This window comes from Theropithecus gelada, chromosome 7b, assembly GCF_003255815.1.
Source record: "Theropithecus gelada isolate Dixy chromosome 7b, Tgel_1.0, whole genome shotgun sequence".
NCBI lineage: Eukaryota > Metazoa > Chordata > Mammalia > Primates > Cercopithecidae > Theropithecus > Theropithecus gelada.
In genome coordinates this window covers 35,789,004-35,801,425 of record NC_037675.1, presented here as the reverse complement: position 1 = coordinate 35,801,425, position 12,422 = coordinate 35,789,004, and the positions used below count along the sequence as shown (strand labels likewise).

The 12,422-nt window shown below is 40.7% G+C and overlaps 1 protein-coding gene across 2 annotated transcripts in view; it reads left to right on the top strand.

The window, feature by feature from the left end:
* BAZ1A (bromodomain adjacent to zinc finger domain 1A) overlaps positions 1–12,422 on the top strand; it is a 129,423-nt gene that overhangs the window by 113,464 nt on the left and 3,537 nt on the right. For both annotated transcript variants that reach the window (XM_025392486.1, XM_025392485.1), the window contains 4 exons: positions 3,254–3,501; positions 3,589–3,815; positions 6,283–6,749; positions 9,333–9,475. In XM_025392486.1, coding sequence (XP_025248271.1) covers positions 3,254–3,501; positions 3,589–3,815; positions 6,283–6,749; positions 9,333–9,475 — 1,085 coding nt within the window. The remainder of the gene's footprint in view (positions 1–3,253; positions 3,502–3,588; positions 3,816–6,282; positions 6,750–9,332; positions 9,476–12,422) is intronic.

Sequence of the window (12,422 nt, the reverse complement as noted above, 5' to 3'; positions counted from 1 at the left end):
GGAATGGACTTGGGGGTAAGCTTAAAATAATATCTTCCTAGCGTTTCCCTTTCTATGTTTCACACCTCAGCTAATCACTCTTCTAAATTGGCATACAGAAAGCTGACACTGGTGAATCTTTGTATACTTAGCTATCAGTGAAAAGAATGAACGGCTATGGAACTTATGTTTACCTGTTTCACATAAAGTATTTATTCACAGCATTTCTTTTCTTTTACTAGCTTGAAGAGACATAGGACAAGAGTTATTATGTTTTGTCCCCTAGAGAAGCCTGTCCTGGTCACATGGATTACTGTATAGTGGCCATTGAACAGTATGAAGTCTCCTACTATAATATTTGATCACGTGACTGCCAATATTTTATATTAGTAAGATCCTTTTAATAATTTATTGAGGAATTTATCTGTGCTAGCATAATGGAAAATAAAAGATAAACAAGACATTTTCTGCCCTTTATGGTTGTGTAATCTGGGGGAAAAGCAAGGTTTAAGATAAGGAAACAACAGAAAAATGGAATCAATTGTATATACTGTTTTCTATCCTTGTATCAGTACTATGCAAACACAGAAAAACAGGCACATTCATTATGGACTAGAATAAGAATTGGGCCTTGAGCTACTGCTGGTTTAATTTTCTTAAACCATCTCGTTAATCAAATCCCATAGCATTTCACCAACCTTTTCATTAAAAAATCATTCAAACTAATTTCCAAGATTCTAAAAGTTCTTATAATTTGTCTTTGTTCCCATTCCTTCACATTGACCTCTGCAACCTTATTCCTTGCCATTACCAATGAGAATATTCTCTGATTTACCCAGGAAGATCATGATCTTTGAACTAGCTATTCTTGCTACCTCATTCCTTGGAGGCCCTGCTCAGGCCAGAACTTTTCAAGAAGGCTTACATTTTAAAAACTAAGATAACTAAAACGCTCACAATGAGAGGGGAGAAATAAATCAAATGCATTTAAGTGGACTGTACTCTCCAATTATTATATATACATATTTTTTGAGACCGAGTCTTGTTCTTGTCACCTAGGCTGGAGTGCAGTGGCACAATCTGCAATCTCTGCCTTCCAGGTTCAAGCCATTCTCCTGCCTCGGCCTCCAAAGTAGCTGAGATTACAGGCATCTGCAACTACACCTGGCTAATTTTTATATTTTTAGTACAGATGGGGTTTCACCGCGTTGGCCAGGCTGGTCTCAAACTCCTGGCCTCATGTGATCCACCCGCCTCAGCCTCCCAAAGTGCTGGAATTACAGGTGAGAGCTACCACATCTGGTTCCAATTAAAAGTTAGATACAGTTTTGGATAGTTGACAAGGAAAGTGAAGAAAATAGAAGAAAAGACTGTATTAACATAAAATCTAGCTGGTTTTATATACTGTCTACAAAACACACACCTAAAACAAAACAACGTAAAGACAGAAAAATATTGATGCTGCATTCTAAGTAATATATTTGTATTTTCCCAACTTCATTAACATCTCAGCTTTGAAGAGCCATTTGACTCATCCATCGTGTTTTTGCCTCAGTTTTTAGTCTCAATCATTTTGAAAAGTTCTAACTGGTTCTTTTTCAAACTGCCTGGTTATTCATATTTTAAACTTCTTAAAACATATTAAACAGTTATTTTATATTCTGTTTCTAATTCTAGTATCTGAAGTCTTTATGAGTTTGATTCTGCTGGCTTTCACTTAGTGTCTTGTTTCCACATGTGCCTTGTGGTTTTGATTAACTCTCATTCCTCAGATTTGATCTGAAAATGTCTTCAGAGAGAATTTGCAAAAAATTGTACTTGTTTCAGCCATTCACTTGAGGTCACTAGCAACCCTAGACTACTTTAAAATCTTAGCCTATGTTTTTTCGGTTTTAAACCTGTTCAAGGCTTTGCTTGATCCTCAGGGAGATTATGTTCCCTTTCTACCCAACACCAAAATCCAGGTGAATCAATTTTCTTGCTCTCCATTTTTTTATGTAGCACCTGTTTCCACCCTGACACTTGAAGGGGGTAGCCTTCTGGGGTCCTAGCTTTTTAGAGAGGGACTGACCACCTAGATGGGCCCTAGTTTTCATGTCCTGTCAATCTCACCCTGCCCAACAGGCAAACAGGAGCTCGAGGTCCATTGGTACTTGACAGGTCTCTTGGCTTTAACTCATCGTGTATTTCTTCACTTTTCCAGCTGTACTAAACATTCCTTGAAGTATAGGGACCATAGAATAGACTAGTTTCATATTTTCTAAAGTGCTGCACATAGGGGGAGCTATACCGTGCACAAGTAACGATAGTAATATTAGCATTTACTCTGACAGACACTTCATATGCCTTATGCGTATTATCTCATTTAATGTTTCCAACAACTCTTAGAGGCAGATACTCTCCATGTATTACAGTTGAGGAACCTGAGAGACAGATGGGTTAACTTGCCCAAGTTCATATGGGGGAGCCAGTACTCACCCCAGAGCAGACTGATTCCAAAGCCTGCATTTTCTTAACCATTATGCTACTGCCCAAGAGGTTTTATTTGAGGATAATAGTAGGAAATAATGGTATTATAGAACAAGATTATGTGTGGAGTCTTATATACCTTGCATGTTTTAGGAACAGTAAGGTGGTAACAATATTGAAGATTGAAATGGAAATCACACACCAGCATAAAATGACTATTGATTGATAGCATTTAATCAGATGATTAAATTTTTTAGCCCAGAAGATAAATGGTGATGTTGACTGACAGAAGGTTTCAAATGTTTCTATATAAATATTAGTGCTGAAAAATCCTTTTTGGTAGTATTCACATTGTTTTTACTTACCACAATTTTAAAACTATTTTCTTAGAGATAGAAGATATTTAATTTGGAGAACAGTCCATCTTTTATGAGATGAGGAATTAACATACTTCATTCAAGTGAATAGTAACTTAGACTTGGAAACATATGTAACCAGTTTTTAAAATTAGATCAAGATTTGATACAAAGACTAGATTGAGAACACATTGTCTGAATTATTTTTCTCTTTAGCTATTAAAATCCCTTAGCATTTGATTTATGAATTTAAGTAATTCCTTATGTCATAAACGAGATGTGGCTCAGCAAATATTTTCCATGAGATTTTTGTTTTTAATATCAGCATGGTCTTTTTGTTAAGTATCAGAAGAAAAGAAATGTAAAATCTAACCTGTGTTTACCAACTATTTCTAGGAGGATTACTAGGTTTGCCTAAAAATTGTAATCACTTTCCCTTTTCATTTAAGATGCCAGTGACAGTGGGCGTTCTTATAAAACAATTCTGGACCGTTGGAGAGAGTCTCTCCTTTCTTCTGCTAGTCTGTCCCAGGTTTTTCTTCACCTATCCACCTTGGATCGTAGTGTGATTTGGTCTAAATCTATACTGAATGCGCGCTGCAAGATATGTAGAAAGAAAGGTGATGCTGAAAACATGGTTCTTTGTGATGGCTGTGATAGGGGTCATCATACCTACTGTGTTCGACCAAAGCTCAAGGTATTTTTTTCTTCTTATCAGATTAGAAATGAGACATTAAGATTTTGAGCAATAGATGATTAATGATCATTTATGTGATTTGTTCAGACTGTGCCTGAAGGAGATTGGTTTTGTCCAGAATGTCGACCAAAGCAACGTCCTAGAAGACTCTCCTCTAGACAGAGACCATCCTTGGAAAGTGATGAAGATGTGGAAGACAGTATGGGAGGTGAGGATGATGAAGTTGATGGTGATGAAGAAGAAGGTCAAAGTGAGGAGGAAGAGTATGAGGTAGAACAAGATGAAGATGACTCTCAAGAAGAGGAAGAAGTCAGGTAAGTCCTAACATGTAATAAAATGAGTCAGTAGGTCTTAGTTAGACAATTTCTCCACTATTCAAATACAAATGGAATAGTTAGGGTCTGTAACTTAGTTTAAAACTAATACATAGGCTGGGCACGGTGGCTCATGCCTGTAATCCCAGCACTTTAGGAGGCCGAGGCAGGCAGATCACCTAAGGTCAAGAGTTTGAGACCAGCCTGGCCAACATGGTGAAACCCCGTCTCTACTAAAAATAGAAAAATTAGCCAGGGTGTTGGTGGGCACCTGTAATCCCAGCTACTCGGGAGGCTGAGGTAGGAGAACTGCTTGAACCCAGGAGGCGGAGGTTGCAGTGAGCTAACGGATCACGCCATTGCACTCCAGTCTGGGTGACAAGAGCGAGACTCCATCTCAAAACAAACAAACGAAAAAACTAACGTATAGTGGCCTGAAGTTACCCTTGCTTTTTATGTATTATAAACATTCAAAAATATTCCCAAGGGAGTATTGATAATTTGGGGAATCTCAGAGTGATAAATGCCAAGAAGCACACTGTATTTTTATACTTCTGCCACCTTAGCACCTGGAAACAGCTTCTATATTACCATATAACTAAGTATTCTGCAGCTTAGCATGCTGTGTCATTCAGGCCTAGTGAATGAGTGTGGAGCCTGGATATTCCTTCTGTGGCAACACTGGGGCAGTCTCCCCTTACTTGAACCTCTGGTTGAGGGCTGAAATGAAGGGATATTTATATCCACAAGGTAGATTTACAGGCGTACCTCAAAGATATTGCCGTTTCAGTTGCAGACCACAGCAATAAAGCAAGTTACAAATTTTTTTTGGTTTCCCAGGGCATATAAAAATTATGTTTACATTACACTATAGTCTCCTAAGTGTGCAGTAGCACTATGTCTTACATTTCTATACCTTAATTTAAAAATAATGTATTGCTAAAATATGCTAACAGTCATCTGACAGAGACACAAAAAGTGAGCTCATGCTGTTGGAAAAATTATGCCAATAAACTTGCTTGAGGCAGAATTGCCACAAACCTTCAGTTTGTTTAATAAAAAAAAAAAAAAAAAAAACTTTATAATTGTAGCATGTAGTGAAGCCCAAAGCACTATATATAATGAGGTGTGCCTATGTCTAACCGGTAGCTATAAGCTAGACAGATCTACTAGGGGTTTTCTGTCAGCAGGCCTGACCATAGCCAGTCACATAAGGGAAGTCATTGTGCTCCTTGTTCTATCATCCCCCTCCCCCCGGCTTGTTGTTTTTTAAACATTTGAACCCCATTCTTGTGGAAGCAGGAAAATGAGTATGAAGCAAGGCAACCTAGAACTGTCAAAGTACAAAAGGACCACAGTTGGAGAAGTTAAGATAGAGCCACCACATCTGTTTTAAACAAGGTTTTAAGAAATACCAGCTAGAAGAGCCATCTTTCCTGTAGCTTGTGAAGGCAATATTATGTTAGGCATAAAGATAATAAAGAATGTGGAAAATTCTTGCAAGTACATGGGATAAACTGGAAGTCCAGGTATATGGGGAGAGGGATAATGAGTTAATGGAGGTGTTGCATTATTTTAATTAAGGACAGTTAAAAGATTAAATATAGTTTTATAGTCAGAATCAGAAGACAACAGAGAGGTTCTTGGCGTGGTATTCAGGAACCACAGGTTCAAGGCCCACTTCATTGACAGCCATTGGCTAAAACTGTAGGTTACCTCAGTATCAATGATAATGAAAAGTGGTAGTCTCCTGTAGCAAAAAGAAACAAAAGAATTTCATTTTAAGATTACTTCATTACTCTTTAAGTTTTCCAATATGATTGACTAAGTCTATTTGTTGGTTCTCCTGAGCATTTTATTACAATTTATCAGAATTTAGGACTTAATTTTCATAATGATGTCCTGAAGTTACCAAGAAGATATCAACTGGGCATGGTGGCTCATGCCTCTAATCCCAGCACTTTGGGAGGCCGAGGCAGGCAGATCGCCTGAGTCCAGGAGTTTGAGACCAGCCTGGGCAACATAGCAAAACCCCATCTCTACAAAAAACTACAAAAATTAGCCAGGCATGGTGGGGCACACCTAGCTACTCAGGAGTCTGAGATGGGAGGAGCACCTGATCACAGGGAGGTCAGGCTGCAGTGAGCCGTGATCGTGCTACTGCACGCCAGCCTGTGTGATAGTGATACTCTGTCTCAAAAAAAAAAAAGAAAAGAAAAGAAACTATAAAATATTCTCTTTGCAGATAATTCTCTTCACATTTCAAAGAAATACATGAAAGCACATTTTAGATTCCCTTGAAAACTTAAAACTTATTGACTCTTCAAGGAATTGAGTCTAGGATAAGTCTCAGTTTATATAGAAAATTTATATAAACTCATTGGCTAAATACAACAAGGAGAATAAAGCTAATCATGTGTTCATCATTGCTCTGTACAATAATTGTGTTTTCTAACAATATTTATAGCCTACCCAAACGAGGAAGACCACAAGTTAGATTGCCCGTTAAAACAAGAGGGAAACTTAGCTCTTCTTTCTCAAGTCGTGGCCAGCGACAAGAACCTGGAAGATACCCTTCAAGGAGTCAGCAGAGCACACCCAAAACAACTGTTTCTTCTAAAACTGGTAGAAGCCTAAGAAAGATAAGCTCTGCTCCTCCTACAGAAACAAAATCTTTAAGAATTGCCAGTCGTTCTACTCGCCACAGTCATGGCCCACTGCAAGCAGATGTATTTGTGGAATTGCTTAGTCCTCGTAGAAAACGCAGAGGCAGGAAAAGTGCTAATAATACACCAGAAAATAGTCCCAACTTCCCTAACTTCAGAGTCATTGCCACAAAGTCAAGTGAGCAGTCAAGATCTTTAAATGTTGCTTCAAAACTTTCTCTCCAAGAGAGTGAATCCACAAGAAGATGCAGAAAAAGACAATCTCCAGGTATGAAGAAATCTAAACTCTTCCTTCCCTAGAAAGATTGAGTAATTTGGAAATATTGAATGTTGAGATACTTTGGATCATTTTTTAAAGTCTGTCACTAAGATACACAAAGTTATTAGGGAACAATCTGACCTGAAGCATAATAGTCATTGAAGGGGCAACTATTTAATGAATAAAGGTAAATTATATTACTAGTGTTTCTACTAGTGAAGCAGGGTAATAAACTTGCAAATGACGTTCTGTTTTTAATGGAGATATTTGGCCAATATTTCACCAGTGTCAGGATACTACATTGTAACACATTTCACTCTCTCCTACCTTTTCCTCCTTCAAAACACACAAACTCAGCATCACCTAGACAAGCTACATCAGATGATTTGGTAAGGTTCCCATCTCAAATACTGAATTTGGGGGAAAGGGAGAGTTGGAAGCAGTAATATTTTTAGGAAGTGATGACCAGCTGTCTTTTTATTTTTTATTTGATTGATTGACAGAGTCTAGCTCTGTTTCCCAGGCTGGAGTGCAGTGGTGTGATTTCGGCTCACTGCAACCTCTGCCTCCTGGGTTCAAGCGATTCTCCTGCCTCAGCCTCCCAAGTAGCAGGATTACAGGTATGCGCCATCACACCCGGCTAATTTTTGTATTTTTAGTAGAGACGGTTGGTTTCGCCATGTTGGCCAGGCTGGTCTTGAACTCCTGACCTCAGGTGATCCACCCGCCTCGGCATCCGAAAGTGCTGGGATTATAGGTGTGAGCCACTGCACCCGGCCTCAGCTGTCTTTTTAATTCTCATTTTTGTTTATAGTAATCATTATTCATAAACTAATCTCTTTATTCATAAAGAGATTCATAATCTCTTCCTTTCCCTTGTTTTTAACGTAAGTGGTAATAAAATTTTGATTTTTTAATTTTATTGTTAATTATACCAGTCACTCAGGCTGCTGTACAGTGGTGCAATCTGAGCTCACTGCAACCTCTGCTTCCCCGGCTCAAGCAATCCTCCAGCCCCAGCCTCCCAAGTAGCTGGGACTACAAGAATGCACCACCAAGCCTGGCTTTTGTATTCTTTGTAGAGACGGGGTCTTGCCAAGTTGCCCAGGCTGGTCTTGCACTCCTGAGCTCAAAGTTATCTGCCTGCCTTGGCCTCCCAAATGTGGGGATTATAGGTGTGTGCCACCGCACCCAGCCCGGCCCTATTTTTTTTGTTGTTGTTTTTTAAATGAAGTTAAACACAAAAAATGCCACTGTTTCTCAAAAAAAAAAAAGCCACTGTTCTTCAAAGAATTTTAGATAACGTTATATTGCATTATTCAGATATGTAGCAGGATTAAGGAATTCATTGGTGAAAGAATGGCACGTAATCTGTTAATGCAGTCACCAGATTGTCAAGTTTTTTAGGGGAAGTGTCATAATTTTGCACCAGTCAGGATCTAATTTAGCTTTTCCTATCCCCTTATCTCTTTTGCTTTTCCCCAATTCTCCAAGCTATTTGGAGAAATAATATACTTGAAACATTTTTACTGAAAAAACTAGGAAGAAAATTTTTTTGTTTTCATTGATTTGTGAAATGGCTAAGCCTAGTACTAAAGAGAAATAAAGGGGAAATGTGTGGATCTACACCGCAAGGAGAGAATTTATACATCTGAATATATATATGGACTATACTACCCTTTCTACCAATGCATATACTTTAGATTTCATTATACTATACCTGTCTTAGGTCTGTGAGAAAGCATTTTGCTTTTAGAACATTATCTAGACATTAAAATTAAGATCTGTGGCTGAGCACAGTGGCTCATACCTATAATCCCAGCACTTTGGGAGGCCGAGGTGGGCGGATAACTTGAGGTCAAGAGTTCGAGACCAGCCTGGCCAACATGGTGAAACCCCGTCTCTACTAAAAATACAAAAATTAGCTGGGTGTGGCAGCAGGCACCTGTAATCCCAGCTACTCGAGAGGCTGAGGCAGGAGAATCGCTTGAACCCAGGAGGCAGAGGTTGCAGTGAGCCAAGATCATGCCACTGCACTCCAGCCTGGGCAACAAAGCAAGACTCCGTCTCAAAAATAAAATAAAATAAAATAAATAAATAAATAAATAAAATTAAGATCTATAAGAATAATCTTTTACTTTACCGGTGAAAATTGCTTTTCCGTTATGCAAGGTAATTTATATGTAAGCCTAGTTTCTAGATCTGAAGAGGTTACTTTCTGAAGGATATGCTTTAGGAAATACTAGAGAATTGCTTAGTTTCAGTTAACTGTAGCTGAAAAGTATTTTTAATAAAATTGAGTAAAAATCATCCAAAAACTTTGTGTTCTAGATTTTTCTTTTGCATTACACTCTGAAAATCTGTTCCCAATGAATGTGTAATGCAATTGGACATTTTTAAGATCAAAAAGGAAATAATAAATATTTGGTCTGATTTTGGTCAGATTTTCGTGTCTCCCAGAAAATAGTTAACATCTCAGTGTATGGAGCGTCTGTTTTCTGTTGGAATTTGGTATTTATATATCCCGTTTGGCTTGTAGTGAACAAATATTTTGCTTTGTTATCACCTAAAATGTTGTAATTTTTTACTCAGAGTCATCGCCTGTGACACTGGGTCGAAGGAGTTCTGGCCGACAGGGAGGAGTTCATGAATTATCTGCTTTTGAACAACTTGTTGTAGAATTGGTACGACATGATGACAGCTGGCCTTTTTTGAAACTTGTTTCTAAAATCCAGGTAATTACTAGACTTGATAAAATGTATTCATGTATATTATCTGATTTAGTCCATGTGACAACTTTGAAGTAGTCAAAACACCTGTTACTCACTGTCTAGTTTTTTTTGTTGTTGTTGTTTTTCTGAGAAGGAGTCTCGCTCTGTCGCCTAGGCTGAGGGCAGTGGCGTGATCTCGGCTCACTGCAAGCTCTGTCTCCCGGGTTCAAGCGATTCTACTGCCTCAGCCTCCTGAGTAGCTGAGATTACAGGTGCACACCACCACACCTGGCTAATATTTGTATTTTTAGTAGAGACAGGGTTTCACCATGTTGGTCAGTCTGGTCTCGAACTCCTGACCTCGTGATCTGCCCACCTTGGCCTCCCAAGGTGGTGGGATTACAGGCGTGAGCCACTGCACCTGACCATGTCTATTTCTTAGGTGTTTTTAGAGGCAGGGTTTCTGTCACCCAGGCCGGAGTTCAGTGGCATACTTTGATTCGCTGTAGCCTCAATCTCCTGAGCTCAAGTGATCCTCCAACTTAGCCACTTGGGTAGTTGGTACTACAGGCACATGCCACCAGGTCCAGCTTTTTTTTTTTTTTTTTTTTTTTTCCCTTTGAGGCGAAGTCTCGCTCTGTTGCCCAGGTTAGAGTGCATAGAGTGCAGTGGCGTGATCTCAGCTCACTGCAACCTCCGCCTCCTGGGTTCAAGCAATTCTGCTGCCTCAGCCTCCCAAGTAGCTGGGACTACAGGCGCGTGCCACCACGTCCAACTAATTTTTTGTATTTTTGGTAGAGACGGGGTTTCATCATGTTGGCCAGGATGGTCTTGGTCTCCTGACCTCATGATCCGCCCGCCTCAGCCTCCCAAAGTGCTGGGATTACAGGCGTGAGCCACCGCGCCCAGCCCTGTTTTTTTTTTTTAAGAGACAGGGTCTCACTTCATTGCCAGACTGGTCTTGAATGTCAGTTCCTATATTGAAAACAATAGAGTTGGCTGGGCGCTGTGACTCATGCCTGTAATCCCAGCACTTTGGGAGGCCGACGTGGGCAAATCACAAGGTCAGGAGATTGAGACCATACTGGCTACCACAGTGAAACCCCATCTTTACTAAAAATACAAAAAAATTAGCCGGGTGTGGTGGCAGGCGCCTGTAGTCCCAGCTACTCAGGAGGCTGAGGCAGGAGAATTACTTGAACCCGGGAGGCAGGGGTTGCAGTGAGCCAAGATAGTGCCATTGCACTCCACACTCCAGCCTGGGCAACAATAGTGAAACTCCATCTCAAAAAAAAAAAAAGAAAAGAAAAGAAAACAATAGAGTTAGCTCAGTCCCTTCTAATTTTGTGACTGATTCTTTTTTTTTTTTTTTTTTTTTGGAGATGAAGTCTTGCTTTTGTCCCCTGGCTGGAGTGCAATGGCGTGATCTCGGCTCAATGCAACCTCCGCTTCCCGGGTTCAAGCGATTCTCTTGCCTCAGCCTCCCGAGTAGCTGGGATTACAGGGGCCTGCCACCACACCCAGCTAATTTTTGTATTTTTATTAGAGACGGGGTTTCACCATGTTGGCCAGGCTGTTCTCGAACTCCTGACCTCAGGTGGTCTGCCCGTCTCGGCCTCCCAAAGTGCTGAGGTTACAGGCATGAGCCAGCGCACCCAGCCTTTTTTTTTTTTTTTTTTTTTTTGAGATGGAGTCTTGCTCTTGTTGTCCAGTTGGAGTGCAATGGCGTGGTCTCGGCTCACTACAACCTCCGCCTTCTGGGTTCAAGCAATTCTCCTGCCTCAGCCTCCCGAGTAGCTGGAATTACAGGCACCTGCCACCACACCTGGCTAATTTTTGTATTTTTAGTAGAGATAGGTTTCACCATGTTGGCCAGGCTGGTCTCGAACTCCTACCCTCAGGTAATCCATGCGTCTCAGCCTCCCAAAGTGCTGGGATTACAGGCGTGAGCCACCATGTAATAAGTCAGCCATGACTGATTCTTTATAAATAATGATGGTGTGTTACAATGACCTCAATGTTTTTGTTCTATGTAATGAATATGAATAGAGTTAATTGAGTACCATTAATCATATTTTTCTTATGTAAAGCAGTGGTTCTCAAACTACTGCATGCATCAGAATCATTTGGAGGGCTTGCTAAAACATAGATTCCTGAGCCCCAGAGTTTTTGATTCATTAGGTCTGGAATGATGTCTGACACTTGGATTTCTGGCAAGTCCCCAGATGATGCTGATGGTCCTGGTCCAGAGAGCACATTTTGAGAAACACTGATATAAAAGGTATTCTGGGCCAGGTGTAGTGGCTCACGCCTGTAATCCCAACAATTTGGGAGGCCAAGGGGGTAGATCATCTAAGGTCAGGAGCCAGCCTTGCCAACATAGCGAAACCCCATCTCTACTAAAAATGCAAAAATTAGCTGAGCATGGTGGTGCATGCCTGTAATCGCAGCTACTCAGGAGGCTGAGGCAGAATCGCTTGAACCCAGGAGGCAGAAGTTGCAGTGAGTCAAGATCACACCATTGCACCCCAGCCTGGGCAAGACTCTGTCTCAAAAAAAAAAAAAAATAGGTATTCTGTCTGGGTGCATGTGTCACACCTGTAATCTCAATAGTTTGGGGCTGGGCGCAATGGCTCACACCTATAATCCCAGCACTTTGGGAGGCTGAGGCGGGTGGATCACGAGGCCAAGAGATAGAGACCATCCTGGCTAACATGGTGAAACTCCCCATCTCTACTAAAAAAACAAAAAAGTAGCCAGGTGTGGTGGCGGGCACCTATAGTCCAGCTACTTGGGAGGCTGAGGCAGGAGAATGTCATGAACCCGGGAGGCGGAGCTTGCAGTGACCCAAGATTGTGCCACTGCGCTCCAGCCTGGGTGACAAGAGTGAGACTCCGTCTCAAAAAAAAAAAAACCAGTTTAGGAGGCTGAGGCAGGTGGATCGCTTGAGCCCAGGAGTTTGAGACCAGCC